At 40.4% G+C, this 23,599-nt stretch overlaps 1 protein-coding gene across 1 annotated transcript; it reads right to left on the bottom strand.

Annotated features, from left to right (window-relative positions):
- Positions 1-1,157: 1,157 nt before the first annotated feature.
- On the bottom strand, positions 1,158-17,234 carry TPH1 (tryptophan hydroxylase 1). Its single transcript, XM_056138281.1, has 10 exons — positions 17,118-17,234; positions 11,739-11,922; positions 10,666-10,766; positions 9,005-9,072; positions 8,667-8,863; positions 7,797-7,932; positions 6,710-6,836; positions 4,382-4,477; positions 3,180-3,313; positions 1,158-1,332 (listed from the first exon to the last, which is right to left on the bottom strand). The coding sequence occupies exons 1-10, from the start codon at positions 17,232-17,234 to the stop codon at positions 1,158-1,160; spliced, it is 1,335 nt and encodes a 444-aa protein (XP_055994256.1).
- Positions 17,235-23,599: the final 6,365 nt, after the last annotated feature.

The raw sequence follows: 23,599 nt of genomic DNA, 5'->3' as shown, positions 1-23,599 counted from the left end.
TAAGCCCTGAGCAACACCAGGTGTGGGCAAACTTTTTCAAGAATAATAAAACAAACTTTGGTACAAGTTTGTTCTCATATTTTGATAATTGTGAAGATATACCTTGGTGCTTTGAAGATACATGTTTTAAATATATTAAAATAAATGAATATGCTAAGATTCTACAATTCTTAACTTACCAAACATTACAAATCCAGATTTTGGAAGAGAGAACTAAACTGAATAATTATTTTCATTATTATGAAGTTATTAGAATGATTATGCCATTAACTTTTATATTAGTGTGCTTTAGTCAGTGAATCAGTGAGTGATATTTGAATACCATCATTTTTTAATTAATTAATTTATTTATTTATTTAGGTTTTGAGGGGACCACACCACAATGCACAGGGTTTATTACTCTTGACTCTGCACTCAGGAATTACTTCTGGCTGTGCTCAAGGGACCATATGGGATTCTGGTTATCAAACCTGGGTGCTTGCAAGACAAATGCCCTAACTACTGTACTATCACCCTGGTCCCAGTACCATCATTTTAAAGTTCAGTACTGATTCTTCATCATGTTCAAAACTGATGAAAATAAACAGATACAGCATTAATAATTTACTTTTATCTACTATGTATCATAGTTTGTTGACAACAAATTTCTTTGCAACCAAATATACTACCTAAAAACTAGTTGATCAGTATTTCAGAATATTTTGGATTAGCAGACTTAGCTCTATTAACTATCAAGTATATATTTAATAGTTGATTAGCTATGAAAATATGTAATTAAAATTCTGAAATAGCATAAATTACCCCTCCTGTTCTATTTCCTTGCATAACATAAAATCAAATTTTAAAAATTACATATCTTTTTTTTGAGGTCCAGAAGAATTAAAATCCAAGTGAAATCATCCATCTATTGAGTCAAGCTTCTCTACTTTTAAAAAATGGTAACCAAAAATTTTATGTTGTATAAATTATATTTTTCTAAATTTGTTACCCCCCAAAAATGTCAAAAAGTATCTAGTAGAAATTTTCAAACACCAGTGGGAAGGGGAAACATTGTTCATCCACTGTCCCTTCACCACCAGGTCTTCAGGAAAGCACGAGTCATCCCAGAGGCTCCTGGATTGATGCTCAGGTCCTTTCAGGATGAGGAGTGGCAACTGTCAGATGCTCATCTGTCTGTTGACCTTGGCAAGAGCATCACTGACCACATCAAGGTCGTGCCGCAGCTCATTCATGGCACTGGTTATACTCTTGGTGTCTTTCAAGATCTGAACACTCTGTGTATATGGATTATACTTCACTCCAAATGGACGTTTAATAGTTTTGGTGAATTCTCTATTTAAGACAACAAATAAGAGGCCATCAATTTCTGAGAAGGGTGAAAAGTAATAAAGAGCAGCAAATCTATCCTACACATGAGGCCAAAGACATGTTGGTGCTACCAAACTGACCTACTTCCTGAACGTGCGGAAATTTTAAAGTACACAGACACATCTACCCCCTGATTACTAGGGAAATATCCTGTAGTCACTTTTATTAACCACTTATTATTTTCTTCATCTCTGACTACATTTAAGGAGACCAACCACAATAACTTTAAGTAAACAATAACATGCTATCACATAGTAGCAGACCCCTCAATAATTTTACCACCTCCCTTCCTCCTTCACATGTACATTTTCCCTGTGAAGAATATTTTCCTGGTCAGGATACATATTACATAAGGTAAGGTGCTTGCCTTGCATGCAGTCAACCGTGGTTTGATCCCCAGCACCACATACGGCTCCCTAAACCCCTCCAGAAGTGATCCCTGAACACAGAGCCAGGGATCACACTGCCAGATGTGATTCAAAAATATAAGAGGTGAGAGAAAGACAGACAAACAGACAGAATATGTCTTTCTCTAGGCTGCCTTTAAATGAATTAAATCATACCCTTTCTGCAAGTAAAAAGAGTTCTGTTTTCTCTTTTAAAGTCAACATTTGAATCTTTGACTTGGCTCCCCAAGAACAGCTGTGTTCAGGACCCCCCAAAGTCATAACTGAAGAAAACTGTACATGAGTAGGGATTTAAAATCCAACTGGCTATCCATCTAGAAGAAATCCCTTATTCCTATCTGCACAAAGATACCATATACGCTAGAGGGATTCTTACAGGTGTGATTATTCTTTGGTTATATGCAAGTTCTAATTCCCCAATTAATATAGCAATTAAATTCCTGGAAGATGAGGAGTGTGCCCTTTAACACTAAGTCTCTATCACCATCATCACAATATGATGTCATCAGACCGTTTATTTTGTGATTCTACTTCCAGAGGGCTTTCCTTTTCTACTACATCTCTCATTTCACTTTTATTTTCTCTACCTTCCATATATTTTCCTATATTTTTTTATTGCTTTAGTTTGGGTGCACACTTTTCAGTGTTCAGAGCCTACTCCTGACTTGGTATCCAGGGATACTCCTGGAAATGCTCAGGGAACAATACAATGCCAGCGATCAAACCCAGATCAGGGCTGGAGAGATAGAATGGAAAGACACTTGCCTTGCATACTGCAGATCCTCAGCACTCTATATGGTGCCCCGAGTACCCCCAGGAATAATCCCTAAGTGTAAGGTCAGTAGTAAGCCCTGAGATCACTGGGTGTCACCCAAACTTCCCAAAATATAAATAACTAAAATTAAACATGCAAAGCAAAATGTGTATATGAGCCTTTGGTGCTAACTCTAAGGCCCTTCAACATCCTTCCTTAACACACTTAGCTGATTAATTGTGTTACACATATTTCCTGTATTTCATCACCTCCTCACCTTTTTTAATACTGACCCTTAACCTAAGAATTAACAAATCTATATCATTTCTGTCCTTTGAGTTATTTAATGATTTCCCCCACCTGGAATAAGATACTCCTAAATAAAACACAGAGGAATGTTTTATTATTATAGTCTCTTTTCTTTTAAATTTTGATGGAAAAAATGGGAACAAACCAATATCTCAATATAGCTGAGTCATATCTACAATGGCTAAACATGATTATTAAAAGCATACTCTAAATACTGATTATTACAGGCAAAAGGTGACTCATAGTCTTCTAATTATCTAGCTTCTTACTTCTGTAATTGTGACTGTTACTGAATCTACCTTTTGCAGAGGAAATTGAAGCACCAGGAAGATATATTTTACCTCATCTTGTCCTTGGCATCTTCAAAGCTTTCAGATACAAAATAGACATCCTGAAAAGTGGTGATGAGACACTCCTGTTTGCAGGTAATCTTAGGATCAAAGGGCTTGACTTTGACATGTCCAGAAAGTGCATGCTAAAGAACAAAGAGTCAGTGAATTACATAATATCACTGACTGCTATAGGTTAATGTCTACACACAATGGCCAGGACAGCACATTTATTACTTACATAAATTTATGACTAATACCAGCAATTCCAAATTCATTACCCATACCTCTACTTAACTCATATTTCAATTAAGCAAAAGGGAACAATACAATTTGTATTCTCCATAAATGCTCCCCAAGATCATCTCCAGGCTTTGCCTCTATAACTCTTCTCCATGAAGGAGGCACTAAGGACCCATAATTCTCCCCTCATTATAGCATGACCCTCTACTAGTTAATTTTATTCAGTGGAATTATATATTATACCAACCATTCATGACTTATACCTACTACTAAGTGGTAGGTTCACTGAGAGCAAGACACTGCCTTGTATGATGTTTCACAAACCTAAATTCTTTCCATTATTACATAAATTAAAAAATCTCAGCTGGAGCAATAGCACAACAGGTAGGGCATTTGCCTTGCATGAGGCAGACCCAGTTTCGATTCCCAGCATCCCATACGGTCCCCCGAGCACCACCAGGAGAGATTCCTGAGTGCATGGACCAGGAGTAACTCCTGTGCATCGTTGGGTGTGACCCAAAAACGCAAAAAAAAAACTCATTTAATGCTCTAGAATTTATTGCTAATATACCAAAGGGAAATAACAAAACTTCATATATAAAAGCTTTAAAACACTCTTCTCTAAAAGATATGCTGCAGTGATAAATATGGGTACTTGGGAAATAAAGAAAACTGTCCCTTAAGTAATGTTTAATTCCATCCCAAGTATTTTTCACTCTTGCTCCAATAACAGAACAATGTCTCCAGGCTAGAGATAATGTAGCAGGTAGGGAGTTTGCCTTGCAGCCTAACCAGGTTTGTTCCCTCAAGCCTCACCAGGAGTGATCCCTGAGCACAGAACTAGGAATAAGTCCTGAGCACAACCAAATACTTGGCCCAAAAGCTAAAAAATAACAAAAATGTCCCATCTCATCAATTATATTAAGTTAACATGGCTATCAGACATCTAGCCTGGCAAACACAACACTTACTTTGAGTTCACTGATAGAAGAAAGTAAGCCAGCACCAAAGACTCTTAGTTGCCCATCTTGTTTACATAGTCCAAACTCCACGGTGAAAAAATAGCACTGCAAAAGCACATCAATGTTACTTCCACATAATGAAAGATCAAATTTGAGACTCTTTGTCACCAACCCAAAGTATCCTGACATAAAATCCAAGACCCCCCAAACTAGCTCACAGACTAGCCTTGCTCCGAACCAGCTCTGAGCAAACTTCTGTTCTCAGGACTCTCATACACCCTAAAAATTCATTGAGGACCCAAGTGATCTTTTATTTATGTGGGTTATACCTAGTTATATTTACAATATTAAAATTAACAACACATTGAGGCTGGAGTACAGTGGATAGGGCACTTGCTTTGCACTCAGTAACCTAGCTTCAATCCTCAGCACCCATTGTGGTCCCCAGAACCCAGCCAAAAGTGATCCCTGAGTGCAGAGCCAGGAGTAAACCCTAATCAACACTGGGTGTGGGTGCAAAAAAGAAAAGAAAAGAACAACAAAATCCAAAATTAATGGTGAAGAAAAAATGAAACATTGATTAACAAATTTTAAAATGCAACTACTTTATGGCTCATAAGTAACATTTTAATGGAAAGTAGCTACATTGCATAAAACAAGCAAAAGTTGAGAAAAGTAACATTGTTTCACACGGTTGTAAATCTTAATGTCTAGCTAGACAATATTCAGTGCTTGGCTGAGAAAGACATTCTCTGATCTGCTTCTGTATTAACCTGTTGCATACAAAGTGTTTTCATTAAAGCAAATGCAAAAAGATAAGTAGCTAAAGGAGACCTCTAACTACTTGCTTACTAGCTTTTAGGAATAACCGGATTTTTTAAATATTATATATAAAACAATGAGTGACAGTTTCTTAAAGTTGAGCTATAATGTGTAATCTGAAACTCTATCAATGAATGATGTCTCTTACACTAAATCCACTTTGCATTTTGGACATCTGACCTACACAAACTCATTTTGTTCTCAAGGATTCCAGGAAAGGGTCTCAGGGACCCCCCCAAAAAATTGATAAGCTTCACTCTCAGCATTTAGCCTATTTCACCCTTCCTCCCCACTCCATTTTGCTCTAGTTTCTTTGCATTCCCCAGGCACACCAAGAATGTTTTTATCTTTTCTGTGTACCACCTCCCTCCTTCCTTGGCATGTGAAAATGTCATTCTTCCTTCCTAGGCTAGTACACAGACTCCTCTGCCGGGTACACTCTCCACTGGTCTCTGTAGAGGAAGAAGCTTGATCTCATTCTAACATCTGTCTCCTCAAGTAGAATGTAAGCTTCTAAAAGGCAGGAATCAGGGCCAAAGAGATAGTACAGTGGGTAGGGTGCACTCCTTGCACACAATTGGCTTGAGTTCAATCCCTAGAACCCCATATAGTCACCCAAGCCCTGCCAGGAGTGATCCCTAAGCACAGAGCCAGGAGTAAGCCCTGAGCACTGCCAGGTGTGGCTCAAAAACAAAATGGGAAAACAAAAAACTTAGGAATAAGGACTTACTTGTCTGCATTTTCAGCACGGTGTCTTGTACCCAGTGTTCAAAAATACTTTCAGCAGCATTTTAAGGATGTGTTTATGATAATGGTTTTGGAACCACACTAAGAGGTTGTTAGGGCTTATTCCTGGCTCTGTGCTCAGGGATCACTCCTCGAGGTGCTCAGGGACCATATGGAGTGTTGTGGGAAAAAACTAGGTTGGCTGCTGGCAAAGCAAATAACCCACCCACTGTATTATCCCTTTAGCCCCAGGACTCTATTATTTTAACAGAAAAATGGAAGATACACAAACCACTTATAGTACTCCAATATTTCTCAACTTTTGTGTGTGTGTGGTGATGGGGATCAAACACAGGACCCCACATGTGGATGGCGTATGCTCTATTCCCAAGCTACCCCCTTAACTATCTCAATCTGAGTTTCTGTTTTTGGTTTTTAGGTTTCTTTTGTTTTGGTGGACAAACTGGCTGTGCTCAGGGATCAGTCCTGGCAGGCTCAGGGGACCATATGACATGCTGGGAATCAAATCCGCGTCAGCCACGTGCAAGTCATATGCCCTATCCACTGTAGTACCACTCTGGCCCCTGTTTCAATGTTTTTAAAGCTTGTGTGTTCTCTGCACAAACCTCAAGTTTTTTCTCTGAAGTCATTTAAATTATTCAAATTAAATAAAGCACTATGGGCAAAGGCAAATGTTCTAATGGTCAACATGAACAGTCTCCTTTAAATTAATCAAACACCACCCCAATTAAGAATTACTGATCTATATAGCTGTTTCCAGACTTATACCGTTGCCAGCTTTTGAATTGCCTCCTCCGAAGCGCCCAGGGAAGCCAAGCCAATTTCCTGGGAGAACTGAGCAAAGCTGGGTTCAGCCAGAAGGGGAACGTGACCTAAGAGTTCATGGCAGGTATCTCTGAAAAAGAGGCACAAGTTTATCAACTTCTGACTCTTAATATAAGTGCATAAATATCAAGCACATAAAAATCTGATCTTTATTCAAATCAAATGGATTATGTTATTTTGGAAGAGAAATACAAAGTGCATATATATATATATATATATATATATATATATATATATATATATATTTCAAAGCCTTGGTCACTCCCAACTACACAAGGACATCTATATTTTCCCTGCCTGCCTGCCCCCCCAATCAGTTTTCTTCAAATGTCAGTTTTCTAGCTAATCCTTTACGGAAATAAAACACACACACACACACACACACACACACACACACACACACACCTCTATTCTCTTTCCACTTTTTCTCAACAGTACCCATCACCATCTGACATAATACATATATTTACTTGTGATAATAAAACTATGTCCTGGGGCTGGAGAGATAGCGGGTAGGGCGTTTGCCTTGCACGCGGCCAACCCAGGTTCGATTCCCAGCAGCCCATATGGTCCCCTGAGCACCGCCAGGAGTAATTCCTGAGTGCAGAGCCAGGAGTAACCCCTGTGCATCGCCAGGTGTGACCCAAAAAGCAATAAATAAATAAATAAATAAATAAATAAAACTATAAATAAACTATAAAACTATGTCCTTATTAGATAATCAAACTAAGGCCCAATATGCTCTAGAATGGCATCATTTTGTCTGATTTCTTTCAGAGTTGCTTAGGACAGCACCTGGCACAGAACAGGTTAAATGTCAATTAATAACAGTAATAATAATAGCAATCAACATAGAGCTCAGAGCATGTATTGTGTACCAGGCACTGTTCTAAATGCTTTACACAGTTAAAGTCATTTCTTACACACACACACACACACACACACACACACACACAAACACACACACACAATCTATGAATTAGGTACCATTACAAGAAATATTTGATGAATACCAAGTAAAAGTACTTACGGCTCTGGGGTATAGAGGGGATCTGAGCTGTGTCTCACATACTGTGTGCAGTGAAAAACTCGAAAGGCTAAACCTGATAAGAAATCTCTTGGTGATAAGTAACCAGCCACGGGACGAATGGAAAAACCTGTGCGCTCTGCAAAGTCAAGGAGAAAACACAATTAAATCTTCTCCAGCATAAATCATTTTCTACAACACATGCGGGGGGTGGGCAAGGTATTGTGGAGGGATCACAGCAGTACTCCAGGCTTGCTCCTAGCTCTGTGCTCTGAGTCATTCCCGGTGGGGCTCAGGGAACCATATGCAGTATTGGGGATAAATTCTAGGTCTTTCCTTTCTTTTTCCCTTGCCTTCCCCTCTCCTCTCCCCTCCTCTCTCTTCCTTTACATTCTGATTTTCCACTAACTGTTTCTTATGTGAATTGGTGTTGGAACATTGAATGCCAGAAACTGTATTATGAACAATTTTGTAACCACAGTGTTAAATAATTTTGGGGGGTGGAGGTCACACCTGGTGATACACAGGAGTTACTCCTGGCTCTGCGCTCAGTAATTAATCCTAGCTGTGCTCAGAGAACCATATGGGATGCTGGGAATTGAACCTGGGTCAGCCATGTGCAAGGCAAATGCTAAAATAAAGCTGTGCTAAAATAAAGTTGTAAAAAAAAAAAAGAATTCTGGTAAAATCGGAGTCAGTAAGAGTTTTTTTTTTTTTTTTTTGAGCTCAAAAGGCTGGAGTGTGCACTTTGCACACTGGAGTTCTGGGTTTGATCTCTAGTACCACATGGTACCAACGAGTGTTCTCCCCTAAAAAGAGCAATTCAAAACAGAATTTAACATTCCCTATACAAAAATTTAATCCGCTAATTACCTTTTAAAAAGTTTGAGACATCTTCCAATTGTGGGATGTTATCTTCCCGATACCCACAGTATTTTGAAAGCAAAGGCAAGTTTTTGAGATATTCTCTGCAGGCGTGGGTTGGGTAGAGCTTGAGGAGCTCTCGAAACACAGTGCCCCAGGTCCTAATCTCCTCCTCAGTGAACTCAATCTTAGGAATAGGTTCTCCACTAAAGGAATAAAGGAAGAAATTATTTTGGATTCGTATTCAATGAACAGTAACACTTGTTCTCGTTTTAACTAAATGAGCATAAAAAATCATGAATTTCGTTAGTAAAAAATTGTAATCGTTGCATTTCTAATCTACTTACTGTTTATAATTCATGGCCAAGTCTGCAAAATATTTTCGTCTCTTACGGTAGACATTGTCTTTGAAGCCCTAATCATTGGAGACAAAATTTTTAATATTCATACTAAAAAACACATGGCAAACAGTACTTAGGAAACATTTCACAATTGTTTGGGTTATTATACTAAAAGATTACATAATTGCTTCTATGAATAAGTATATTTAAGTTGCTATCGTTTTAAATTGAAAGCCAATGACCTATGACAGCTTTATACTATGATAAATACAAAGATAAAAGATATAATTGTTGCAAAGAAAGTACAGCAGTCATAAAAAACTAAAGAAGTTGGGGCTGGAGAGATAGTACCTTAGGTAGGGTGCTTGCCTTGCATACAGTGGACCTGGTTTTGATCCCTAGGACCCCATATGGTACCCCAAGCCCTACCAGTGGTCATCCCTGAGTGCAGTTCAATAGTCAGCCCTGAACATTGCTGGGTGCTACCCCAAAACCTAAATAAATAAATAAAAATTTGGAGTAATATGAAAAACAACATTTGGCCTGGGGACATGACTCAGGAGATAGAGCACATGCTTAACACATGCAAGTTCCCAGGTTGGAGCCCCAAAGCCCCACAAAAAAGGCCCTGATGGCTCCCAAATTGAATATGGGTATAGGGATGAACAAGAAGCAAATTGAAAAAAAATGAGAGGTGAAAATCAGCAGGACCATGGTGCCTATCAGCAAAACTTATGCCTAATTTCATAAATATCCCCCAGGTTTTTTTTTGGCTCTGGACAATAAATGGTCCTTCCTCCCCATCTCACTCCTCTTCATCTGGTAACACCTAGTTATAATGCTGACCTTTTCTAATTGCTTCAGCTAGAAGGCTGGGGTTCTCAGTGTTACTTGCTCATGCCACTTAGCACACTTTTCACATTTTATCTTGTGTGTACTTCTTTGTATATGTGAGATCTATCTTTTTAATGAGACTGTAATCCTCTTGAGGACAGAAAGTGCAATTTACTGATCTTAATGTTACACACTGAAGGTATAGTATAAGGGGATGGACTGTCTAGCAGCTGTCTAAGACAGTGAACAGTCATATTCATATGGTAAGTAAGTGGATATTTAAAAGGATATTTTATTCCTGATCCATGTGACTCCACAATTGACTCTTTCCTTTCCTCCCCTCCCAGATTCTAGGGTTCCCTAATCTATATATTGTTCTGAATTTAGCAGTTCTCCAAGTTATGCCTTTACAAATTACATCACACATATTTTTCTCAGGAAACAACTTTCTGGTTTCTCAGCTGACAGATTAGTCTTTTACCTTCCTGCCTCTCTTCCCCTTTCCATTACTCCATGTCATTTTAATAAAGTCTGTCTGCAGACACTGACTTCATTTTACTGTAGCTCTGGAATAACTGTCAATAAGAGGAAAGGCAGTCACCATGCCAGACAGAGGTTTTGGACCCAATGAAGTTAGATGTTCCTCAGGCACTGATTTTAGTTCAACCTGTGTATAGGTTTCCTATCATGTACGGAAATCCAGATTAAAACCAAATTCTCCAGAGTCTATGGTAAGTACATCTCCCCCTCTCTGCCCATTGTCCTTTCAATGGAAAAAGCTGTCCTTAATTTTTTAATGTTATTTTGTGAAAATATTAATTTAAAATATTTACAGGATGATCCGCATCTAGTTCAGATCCATACATGAGAACTCTGTTGGCACAAAGATCCAGGTCAGAAATCTTCTTTGGAAACCAGGGAACTGTTTCCATATCTGAAAAATACAAAAACAACTACAGGTGAAATGATCATCTTAAATAAAGCAAACATGAGATCGGAGAGATAGTACAACTGGTAGGGCATTTGCCTTACATGCGGCCTACCTGCGCTCGATCCCCCTGGCATCCCATACGGTCCCCTGAGCACTGCCAGGAGTAATTCCTGAGTGCAAGCCAGGAGTAACCCCTGAGCATAGCCGTGCGAACCCCCCAAATAAATAAATAAACAAATAAAACAGAAGAAAGTAAAGAAAACCCAAAATGTATTTGGATGAGATTTCTAATATTAGCTTTACATGGAGGCAAAATTTATACAGGCATGCTTTGCATGCAAGAGACTTAGCTTTGCATGGTAATCTGAGTGCTACCAAGAATGACCCCCAAGCACAGAGCGTGAAGTAAATCCTAAGCACCACTAGGTGCATCCTCCCAAAATAAAAAGAAGTTTATATCTTCACTATTTGATTTTCTGAAACATTAGTAGGCTTTAGTGTTTTTTTTATTAGCTTTTGGTGGGAACTGGGTATGGGGGAATATTGTATATTATAACTTTCAAATCATAGATGTCCACAACTGCAACATTTTCAACAAATTCAAATGTTCAATTTAATAGCCGCAAGACACCATGCACTATGGGAGCTAATAAGTGTTCATTTATTGTGTGCCAGACATTTGTGCAATCAAGAAATGTCTGATGACTTGAAAATAGCAATAATTTAATTGACATACCTATTCTGAATCTTTCTGATACTGAAGACTTTCTTTTCTCTCACACATGACTAACTATTGCTTTGTAATTTTTCCTGTAATACTTTGAGTAACTATTCTGTGCTCCCTTCTCAACAGACTGTATGCAATTTGAAAAGACAGTGTTTTATATTTACTTTAGTGCCTTCAAGATAAATATACTATGAACACTCATAATGCATTTAATCTTATAAAATGAAGTTCTTTTTTTCCAAACTTACCATCTTCCTTTGCTATAAAATTTTCTGGTGGATTCACAGAAATTACATTAGTATGAGACTTCAGGAGATGAAAAACATCATTCAATTGTTCTCTGTTGATATCACAGTCAACAAATATCTCAAATTCTGAGTTTCTTCTCTTTGATTTTCGGGACTCGATATGTAGCAGATTTACATGCTTCTCCTATGTAAATGGAGGGTACAGACTTTTAAAATTATTGTAGTATTTTTACCATAGGATTGACTCAAATGGCAAAAGTCTTCAACTAAATTACTTTTACCATCACTACAATCAATTTTACATCTGTTGAAGTAACCAAAAGGGAATGAAACTGCTTTCATTACAACTAACAGCAAAGTTTATACCTTAAATTTTAAGCACAACTCACAAAATTTTATTCTGGGGGGTGGGGGGAGGACACACCTGACTATGTTCAGAGCTTACTCTTGGCTTTGTGCTCAGGGATCATTCCTGGTAATACTAAGGGGACCATATGGAGTGTGAGGGATTGGACCCAGGTTGGCCACATGCCAAGTTAAGTGCCCGACCCACTGTACTAGCAACTGGCCCCACAAGAAAGCTTTTAAAAATTCACTATACCCACCAAAAATGAATACCCGCTAGAAGTTCCTTGGACTGTCAGAAATGATGAACCTTCAGATCAAAATACCATCTATACTAGATGAAAGAATCTTTGGAAAATTGTCACAAAGGAAAGCCCACTTTCAAACAGTTAATCAATGTTAATCCCTTTTTTTCTTTCTCTTTTTATTTTTTTATTTTGGTAACGCAAGAGATTTTTTAATGAAACTTGTCTAGAAAGATAGGAGGGGAGAGTCAGGGAGAAGTACATGTTTGAGAAAAAACACAAGCTTCTCTAGAGTGGAAATAAGCAAAGTTATATAGACAAGCAATTGAGATATCTGTTAAAGGGAGAACATGGGCTGGAGGAGCAAGCCATTAATGTTAATCCTTTAGAAATAAGTTTCCATTGCAAAATGTGCTCGATAATATTTGATGAACATCTCAAACACTATTTAATAACCTCAAAGCTCTCAAACTGCAAGTTTAGTGACCAGCTAAAGCAAACTGCTGCTTCTGAACTCTCCTCATGCAAAGCCTAAGCTATGGGTCCCAGGGATGAAGACCTGCAGGAGAAGGGTTTCTTCTCTTCCCAATGGGGACAGCCAAGGAACAGCACTGTCAGCATAATAACGAAACATAAAAACCAAGCACCCCGGGCCAGAGCAATAGTCCAGAGGGTAGGACGTTTGCCTTGCATGTGGCCGACCTGGGTTCAATCCCCAGGATCCCATCTGGTCCCCCATGCACCAAAGGAAGTAATTCCTGAGTACAGAGCCAGGAGTAACCCCTGAGCATCGCTGGATGTGACCCACCCCAAAAAAGAATCAAGCACCCAATAGCGTTTTCATCAGATAAGCTTAGAGAAGATGATCTCCACTATTCATCAGCTCAATCTAAATTAATACGGTGAACACCTGCCTAGCCTAGTAAGAGTTGTGAAGAATACAAAGCAGGCTAAGATACATTTGCAATCTAGTCAGTTAAGACTTGACAGACTAGGAGAAAATACAAGTGGTGTATGTTTAAGAGCTGAATATGATCTGCAAGGGGTGAAAGCATCTTTTCATATTAAAGAATGTAGGAGGTTCATACATATAACAGGCAGAATCTCCTGCCCCTTCACCGGGCTGTCTTCACCGGGGCCCCCCAGAGGGGGTCAGTTTCAGTTTCCCTCCCCGCCCCAAGCAGAGCCCCAGCAGCCAAAAACTTCCAGAACCCAACCACAGTCATGCTCAAGGCCACTCTCCATGGTCGGAAGAGCCTCACCCATGAAGGAACCGACAGAGGAACTCAGGTATGTGGGACCCGTGGCTGAGAACTCCAAGAATGCTCAGATCGGGACTGGGCCTCCTCTACCCAGATCCCCAGTTTTCCAGTAGCTTGGCAGTCACACCCACAAACTGCCCTCATCAACAGCCAAGATCCAGAGACTATAAAACAAAGCTCCCGGAGGAGAGCGATGCCTCCGTCCCTCTCGGAGAGCCCGGCAAGCATGAGTATCCCGCCCGCATGGCAGAGTCTGGCAAGCTATCCATGGCATACTCAATATGCCAAAAAACAGTAACAATGATGGTCCTCATTACCCTGACCCTGAGAGAGCCCCCAGTACGCCATCGGGCTACACTAACATGCGACAGGGACGAATGGAGACATTACTGGAGCCTGCTCGAGCATATTGATGAACAATGGGATGACAGTGACAGTGACAGAAGGTTCATAAAGCAGATGAACTGAAATGAGTCTTGAAGAATCAACAGAACAGGAAGGCAGAACGGAAGGAGAAAAATTGTAAATATAGGAATTGTGTAAGTAAAGGTAAGAGTGAGTCAAGAATTATCAGGAATATAATCCAACAAGGCAGGACAATTTCAGGGATGTTGGGAAATTGAAAAAGGCAGACTTTATCCTATAATACAAATTTATCATCAGATCACTAGAGGAAAGCCAGTTATACGATACACTGGAATTGGTCAGGAGTAGAGTTTCACTGGTATAATTTTTATGAATATTTACAATAATAATAGCACTGTAACACTGTAGTCCTGTTTTTCATCAATTTGCTTGAGTGGGCATCAGTAATGTCTCCATTGTGAGACTCGTTGTTACTGTTTTTCGCATATTGAATACGCCACGGGTAACTTGCCAGGCTCTGCCATGAGGGCAGGAAACTCTCGGCAGCTTGCCAGGCTCTCCAAGAGGGATGGAGGAATCAAATCAGCCACGTAAAAGGTAAACACCCTACCTGCTGTGCTATTGCTCCAGCCCTATAATAATAATTAATAAATCCCTTCTAAAGTATAACCTGAATAAACATAAAAGCTATACACTAGTTTTGGAGAAAAAATATAATGTCTATTTCTTCCTGAATCAATCTACAAATTAAATGCTCCTAAAATCAAAACCTCCATGGAATTTCAAGAGAAAGCTAACCAAATAGTTTTTTTTTTAAATCTAGAGGAATACAATGAAAGGATTTAAAATTCATCTGGCAGAAAAATTTAGTCTAGATAACCCAGGAAAATTCAGTAAAGCAAGAATACTAAGTAAGATATCCTATCAGGCGTTTCCATTACAGACAGGGAAGCACAACAGAGGTTAGGCACAAGGCTGGAATCCAGAGACCATCAGGTTTCATAATTCATGGTCTTAAATACTAGATTGTAAAAGAAAGGACTAGGGGCTGGAGCGATAGCACAGCGGAGAGGGCACTTGCCTTGCACACAGCCGACCCAGGTTCAATTCCCAGCATCCCATATGGTCCCCCAGCACCGCCAGGAGTAATTCCTGAGGGCAAATCCAGGAGTAACCCCTGGCATCATTGGGTGTGACCCAAAAAGAAAAAAAAGAAATGAAAGGACTAATCAGCATACTGCATAAGTAACTCTTCTCTGAGCAACACTTATGTAATTCTAATACTGAAAAAAATTAATATTTCACAACCCCAAACTGGGATACTTAATTATAATGAGAGAGAATGATATTGGGAAGCCAAGTTGAGCAGATCACTATAGAGTTGTATTAAGAAACACAAATCAGAATCTGAAGAGATAGTACAGTGCGTAGGTCATTCCTTGCATGGGGCTGATGCAAATTTATCCCAGGTACCCATATGGTCCCCTGAGCTCCCCAGGAGTGATCCCTGAACACAGAGACAGGAGTGAGCCCTGAGCACCGCGAGGTGTGGCCCCCCAAATTATTTTTTTTTCTTTTTGGGTCACACCTGGCGATGCACAGGGGTTACTCCTGGCTCTGTACTTAGGAATTACCCCTGGCGGTGCTCAGGAGACCATATGGGATGCTGGGAATAGAACCCGAGTCGGCTCCAAAATTTTCAAAAAGGCAAATCTAGGGTTGGGAAGATTGTACAGCAGGTAGGGTGCTTGCCTTGGATGCAGTAAGAATGTTTCTCTTCACCTTATATACCAGTATACCTGAATGCCAAATGCACTGAAACTTTGAAACTTACAGGGAACAGTATAATTGTAAAACTTTTGCTATTTTTCAATATTAAACATCATTAGCTGGGCTGGAGAGATATTTCAACATGGGGCAGAAGATTTCATCCCCGGTATTGCATCACCAGGAATGACCCCCCAAGTACAGAATGAGGTGTGGTTCTCAAACAAAAAATAAAAATCATTCACAATATTATTAACCCTTTACATGTTAATATTTCATTTAATGAAAATCTACTTCTCTGAAATCAAGAAAGTGCATCTTTCCTCCCCCATTTCTTTGTTTCATCATCATCATCACGGTCTTTCCATTGTTCATCGATTTGCTCGAGCAGGCCCAGTAACGTCTCCATCATGAGACTTGTTACTGTGTTTGGCATATCGAATGCGTCACGGGTAGCTTGCCAGGCTCTGCCGTGCGGGCGAGATACTCTTGGTAGCTATAAACCATTTGTATCTCTGCTCATCTCTTACAATCAAGCAATCTTTTAAAAATACAAGTTCTTATCCCCACCACTGCAGCTATACCAAGGGCTCAACTCCACCACCTCACAAATATTCTCTTCAGAGACACCAAGTTCTGAATAATTTCAGGTACTGCAGCGCACGCTGAGAACTCTGGGTGTTTTGCTGTTCATTTGTTTGTTTGTTTCTGGAGTCTGGGTGGGCAGCCTCTCCCCAACCCCTCATACTTCTGAAAGCCCCAGCAGTCCCACCCACCACGCACCACCCAGGTCTGTCTTCTTGTTGACTCTTTGGCCCAGACCATAGGTCTGGAAATGTATGGACCTCTGCAGCTGTGAAGCAACAAAATGCTTAATAAATACTTAGACAAGGTCTTACCGACCATGCAATGAGATATCACAATGTTCACATAAATTTATTTTCTAGATCTATTGTAACAGGTCTCATTCCCCTGACTCTGAAAGAGCCTCCAATTGTTGGGAAAGACAAATAAGGAGAGGCTGCTAAAATCTCAGGGCTGGGAGGAATAGAGACGTTACTGGCACCCTGCTCGAGTAAATCCTCGAACAACGAATGACAGTGATAGAGTGATATAGATCTATTGATATTAATATTGCAATGTTGTTATCTAATCAGTTTTAATCCTAGAATTGTATCAATAGTTACCACTTTTTTCTATTTAAATTTAAAAAGCAATAATAAAATAGAAGTTTAATTTCTTAACAAATTTCTGTAGTTCATCTGTGATGGATTTATAATTTATTGTCTAAGTATAGCTTTTTCTAAAAAAAGCTATGTATTATTATTTTATAATATATTTTTATTATTATAAATTTTTGAAGAGTTATATGTAGAAGCATGGATTGTGCTCACCTGGAAAATTTTCAGGGCTTTTATAAGTCCTCCAACTTCATTCTTTAAAGAAAAAATGAGAGTCGCTCTTCCCTTTTCTAAGGAATGGTCTTTGTTTTCCTTATTATCTTCAATCATGATTAATTAGGTCTACTATCCTAAAAAACAACATGTGAGAATGGAAAGGGATTAAAGAACTGTGCAATACTAATCTTATTTTATAACACAGATAATATTTGCTATTGCAAAATATTACAGAGGCCAGAGAGACAGATCAACAGGCTGAGCACATTCAGAGCATGTTGGGTAACCTGGCTTCTATTCTCAGCACTGCCCGGCTTCTGAGCATGACCAGAAGCAAACCCCATGCACAAAGCCAGAAATTGTGGCAAGCATCACTTTTGGGGGGCCAAAATCAAACCAAAAGTATGACATTTATTTGAGAGCATTAACATAAATCTAGTTTCCATTTTCTCACCTGTAAAACAGATGTGGAGATTTCTTTGCAAGATTACAGAAAGACCAAAAGAAGACAAGACATGGGCTAGAGCAGTGCTTAGACTGTAATAGACAAATATTACAAGATTGTGGTTCCCTTTTCTTTTCTTACCTAACACAATGCTTTCAGGGCATGACTCAAGTCCACTGACTTCTTGCAGTCTTCTTTGTCTTTCTTTTTGCATTTCTGAGTTTTTTGCTTGTCTGTTTATTTTTGCTCAGGCTATGCTCATGGATCACTCCTGGCAGGCTTGGGAGACCATATGTAGTACCAGGAATCAAACCCAGGTCAGAAGCATGCAAGGCAAATGTCTTACTTGTGGTACTATTGCTTCAGACCCTTACTGCTGTCTATTTAACTACTGTGACTTGATCCAATTTTTCCTCTCTAATGCCTTCTCCCTTCTCTATCCCCCTACCACTACTATTTGGCACTCTATTATACCAGCTCTGAAATGGCTTCCCCAAGGGGTCATTCATATTTCTTTTCTCCCTAACAAGGGAGCTAGCTCTTTCAGAATAGGAACAAAATTTGTTTCTTTTGTAAATTGAAGAGCCAGGAGAGCTCTGGACACATATGAGCTAGAAAAATAACAATTACCAAAACATATCATTGTTCTATATAAGTATTCTCCTCTGCCCGTGGTCCCTAAAACTGCTTCAATGTTGACCTAAATATATTAGATTATTATGAAGCCAACTGTGTGTGTGGGGGGGGGGGAGGCCCACATACACACACCTGTGTGAGGGGAAATGAGGTTAGTTAGGAGATAAGAGTAGGGTACAGTAATTGTGTGTTGGCAAATATCCATCAAGATAAATATACTTATATTAACAAATGAAACAACATAATGAGAATTCATTGATTTGTTGCAGTGTGAGAGTCCAAGCCCAGGGCTCAAGAGTACTTTACCACTGAGCTACATACATAGCCCAAGGACTTAGTCTTTAGTTTTTTTTTACTGGGTATATTCCCCCGCTTGCTCAGAAGTTGTACTCACTGAGTGAAGCAGGTGTGATGATTTAGTGCCTGGCAGAACCGTTCAATTCTGGGAATTGAACATATAAGGCATGGACTCCAACCCTTTAATTATTTCCCCAGCTCTGAAGATTACTTCTTACTTGTTTTGTGTGAATATTAATTTGTCCTAATTATGAAGTTTCGTGTTGTGGGTTTAATGGAACTACCCTTAATAATTTGTTGATAAAACTGATTCTCTTATCTTTCTCCAGCTCTCGCTCACTGTTCCAAGCCTGTGACAGCCACTCAGAGCAGGAAGAGTGAAGATATTGTGGGCTTGAAGCAGAGAGACTGTTTCAATCCCCCCACCAGCTCCAACTTCATTTACTTTTGGAAGCCTTCCCTGACCTCTCAAGTTACCCTCCCTTCATTGCACCATATGCCTTTCATTCATAACTCCCAGCACAGATGCAATCAGAGCTGTTTAATGAACATCTGCTTTTGTCTGGCTCCCTATTTAGACTTTACTTACCATTGTGTCTCCAGCACCCAGTGCAGTAATTACACATAACAGACACTGCAAAGAGGTCAATGGATAAATAACGGAATGGAATGTTCATTAAAGATATGATCCCCTTCCTCAGAGCACAGAGTCAAGGAGAGAGAGAAATGCCGTGCAGAAGGCTAAGCACTGTAACAGGGATGAGAGATAACATCATGGCAGAAGTGGCTAATGTAACTATGATACACATTCAGAGATGCCTCATTGTATATGTGTGAACTGATTCAAAAGGGAAAAGGAAAGAAAAGTTGGTGAGGTGGTAAAAGACAAATGATGTGGAGGTGACCAACCATTACAGTAAAATGACAGGTAGGCAAGGTAAATGAGGCCAGACCCTTCAAACGAGTCTGAGCAGAGAACACAAAGGACCTTGACTTCACCTAAATGCCCATCTAAGGTCACTGGCCATTGTGATCAAAGGCTAAATGAGAAATGGAAGCACATGTAACCGCCGTTAAACTAGAGTCCTGGCTCTGAAATGGGATTTGTTTATGTCTTTCTAGCAAAGAATCTTTATGATAATTCCAGAACTTAGTTTAGGGGATGGAGAAATACTACAGTAGAGAGGGTGCTTGCTTTGCATGTGGTTAACCTGGGTTCAAAACGCAGGCACCTCGTATGGTCCCCTGAGCTCTACCAGTGATCACTGAGAACAGAACTTGAAGTAAGGAAGCCCTAAGCACCACGAGGTGTGACCCGAAAAACAAAAACTAGAACTTAGGTTAATATCTACCGGGTATTACAAATTGGAGGAATTCTACATATTTATTCAGAAAATATGAAGAAATTTTTCCCTTTATGAGGACAAGATTACTGCTTTTCTTAACTCTAAGCAATTCAAGAGGACTAAAAGTAAACCATTATCTATAAGTACCAACAGCTAATTTTCATTCATCTTGATTAGGTGGGGTAGGAATTATTTGCATTTTATAAACAAGAAAACTGAAGCTGGGGCCAGAGAAATGGTACAGTGAGTAAGGTACTTGCCTTGTATTTGTTCAACCCTGGTTCAATCTCTGGCATCCATTGTAGTGATTCATGAACTCAGAAAGAGGAATAAACCCTGGGCATTGCCACTGTGAAGAAACTAACCTGTCCATGGTCATACAGCTAGAGAATGTAAGAGGGCATTTAAAACTCTGCTCTCAGCATCAGAGAGATTAAGGCACAGGCCTTGCGTGCTGCCAAGTCCAGTTGGATACGCATCATCAGATAGTCCACTGAGCATCTGCCAGGTGTATCCCTGGAGACCAAACCAGGTGTGACCAAGAGGCCCCAAATCATCATTGGTGTTGCCCCAGAAGCCTCCAATAATACTGGGGTAACCTATGTTATCCTTGTCAACACAAGGAAGAAAGGAGGGAAGGAATTCTCACCCCTCCACACCTCACCTCCCAAAATAAACATGCATTGCATAGGGCTTTGATCTTTACTCAAATTTGGCCATGACTTTGTTTTAAAGATCTGATCCCTTTATTCAATACCTTCAATCCTTTTTTGAACCTCAACATTTTCATTGGTCACATTTATTTCCTTCCCTTTGGTCTATCCCCCCCCTTTTTTTCAAGGTTTAAAGGGGTAGGAAGGAGATGGCTCAGAGGGCTAGACCCTCTGATTCTTGCTTCATTTGCAAAACTCCTCAGTTTGATCCACTGAAAGAGACCATGTAGCACTGAGCTAGGGGTACCCTTGGCACTGTGGGGTGGATCAAAAAAACATAAAAGACTAACCTGGTAAGATGAAAAGACATAAAGAGTCTAGGTCACACCTGTCTGAGTCTGTATCTCATAAGGAATTATGTATTTTTGAGGAGCAAATGAAGAAAAAGAAGTTTTTAATTAAATATTTTCTTTCTTCTTGTTTGCTTGGATATTTTTGTTTGGGATCATCCCAGAGGTGCTTAGGAGACCGTGTGGTGCTGGGGATAGAGCCTGGATTTCCTGCATGCAAAGCCTGAAATTAGAGGCTGGAGCAATAGTCCAGCTGGAAAGGTGCTTGCCTTGCACGTGGCCAATCTGGGTTCAACCCCCAGCATTCCATATGGTCCCCTGAACACCGCCAGGAGTAATTCCTGAGTACAGAGCTAGAAATAACCCTGAGCATCGCTCAGGCTGGCACAAAAACAAACAAAAAGCTTACACTCAGTTCACTGAGCTATGTCCTGCCCTGTCTCCTTAAGCAGAATCCTAATAGGCAATGCCGACAGATAACTGCTTCTTTCCTGTGAGAGGCGGGGAGCCAAACCCTACTGTTTCCTCCCCTGACCAGAGATGCACCAGAAGGACAAGGAAGAGCTACAGCCCCTTGTTAGAGCAGTAATACTATGATTTAAATCTGTCTGCACTAGGAAGCACGAGTCACACTCATATTTAAGGATTTTCGAAGTCTGAATGCTGCTGGAAGATAGTACTAAGGCCTTAGGTAAGATGCGTGTGAAAAAAAAGAGAACCCTCCAGAGAATCTTGATTTTCTTTTCTAAATAAAGGGAGGGAATGAGAATGAGCATAAAGTTGAAATATCAAAGAAAATGCTAATCATGAAAAACACTATTCTGGGAAACAAAGGAAATAAACTACAGAAATGTAGATGGCAGACACGACTCTAGAGGAAGGTAATCTAACATGAAGAATAAATCCCGTGGAAATAATCCTGTAAAGAAATTCATAAAACACAGGCTGCAGTGCTACAGAAACACCTGTCATTACTAACAAGCTCTGCTCACCTCTACTCTTTTTTTCCCCCTTTTTTGGGTCACACCCGGTGATGCCGGATGTGTAACAGGGGTTACTCCTGGCTCAGCACTCAGGAATTACTCCTGGCGGTGCTTGGGGGACCAGATGGGATGCTGGGAATCAAACCCAGGTCAGCCCGCTGGGCTATAGCTCCAGCCCTCACCTCCACACTTAAACCCAGTAAGTGAATTCATCACAAGGTGGGCTCAAGCTTCACAGGGACTTCAAAGTCCTGTTTCCTAGAATCAAGGGCAGCAGAGCTTCAGCGGGGAGTTCATTTTAAACCACGGCAAACCAGATGATCCTTCCCTGGACTGCAAGATTAACCTTCCCTGGACTGTTAACTGTGGGCACTCTTCTTCCTTGTCCTTAGTGACCTGGTACCCAAGCCCTTAGTCCCCACGTTGAGGAGGAGCTGATCAGGGCAGATGTGATGCTGGGACACTCCTCATCCTAGCTAGCCCCTTTGACTTCTAGGATGTCTAAGGATGAAGAGGAAGGGAAGGAGGAAGGAGCCTGTGCTCACAGTAAGAAGTCCCCAGATTAAGAGTTCCGCTCTAAACTTCAATCTCCTTTACAATTTCAAACGCTTCCCAGGCAGGGTTCAGGTGAAACCAGATGACAGTGAAGAGCCTGTTCCTGGCACACAGGAGGATCTCAAAAATAGATAGAAGACGGTAGGGAAAAAAAGAAGGGTGAGTGACCACACAGGAAACCAAATTTCCGTGCTGCTCCCCTCGGGTACTTATCTCCCAGGAGGTGGCCGCGCCTCTCCTCCCGCCCAGGCCATCCCTGACCCTGGACCGACGACTCCCGACTCACCTGGGCAATTGCGGCAGAGCTGGTCAGCCCCGGGACCGCGCGGCCGCCTCTTATACCGGGGTGGGCCAATGGGCGTCGGAGGAAGCAAGGCAGTGGCCAATGAGAAGGGGAGCTACAGCCAAAGCAGAACTCCGCGGGGTGTTGACGGTTCCTTGGTCGTTAGGTGTATCTCACCTGGCTAATTAAGCAAATGTTAGGTCATCCTTAAGTCCAGAAGTCTTACTAATAGCAAACGACACGGAACTGGAAATTCCCCGCTAAGAAAGACAGCTCCTTTGATAACCAACCGTGCAGAAATCCCCCCTCTGCTCCCAGATAAGGCACTCTGTGCTAGTTTATTTGGGATGCCAGTTACGTCTCGTCACTCTCTTGGAGCCTTCCCTGGCTCCTTAGGGCAAAGCAATAATAACTTTTTGGAAGAAAAGTCTCAGTATCTTTCCAGTTAACGACATTTTGAAGCTGCACGTAGATGTGCGTGTTATATTATATTACTATGTGAACAATGTGGCACAGGAGAAAAAATAGTGCCAGGTTATTTACTGAGTGCTCAGTCCACTAGACTTGGTCCTGCAGGACACAGAACACTGCAGAGTTTTCAATTTTTAAAAAGTTTGTCAAAGTAAAATTCATGCATGGTGAAGCATCGTTTGATATGTACAGTTCTATACGTTTGGCCAAACTCATACTTGTGTGAGACAATCAGAGGTTCACTTCCTTCTGTTCCATGTTTCCTTCATAAGGAGACAAAACTGGAGTCCCGTTATCCCAACACTCACTCCCTGGCAACTATTAATATTTATTTCTACCCCTCGAGTTTGGCCTTTTTTTGTTATCATACAAATGGTTACCTGCATCCCTTGGCTCTTGACCCTTTCTTTCTTTTTTTGGGGGGTCACACCCAGCGATGCTCAGGGGTTACTCCTGGCTC

Source organism: Sorex fumeus, unplaced genomic scaffold (assembly GCF_029834395.1).
Source record: "Sorex fumeus unplaced genomic scaffold, SorFum_2.1 ptg000007l, whole genome shotgun sequence".
Taxonomy (NCBI): domain Eukaryota; kingdom Metazoa; phylum Chordata; class Mammalia; order Eulipotyphla; family Soricidae; genus Sorex; species Sorex fumeus.
The sequence above is the reverse complement of the archived record's forward strand: the minus strand, read 5'-3'. Positions and strand labels throughout refer to the sequence as shown.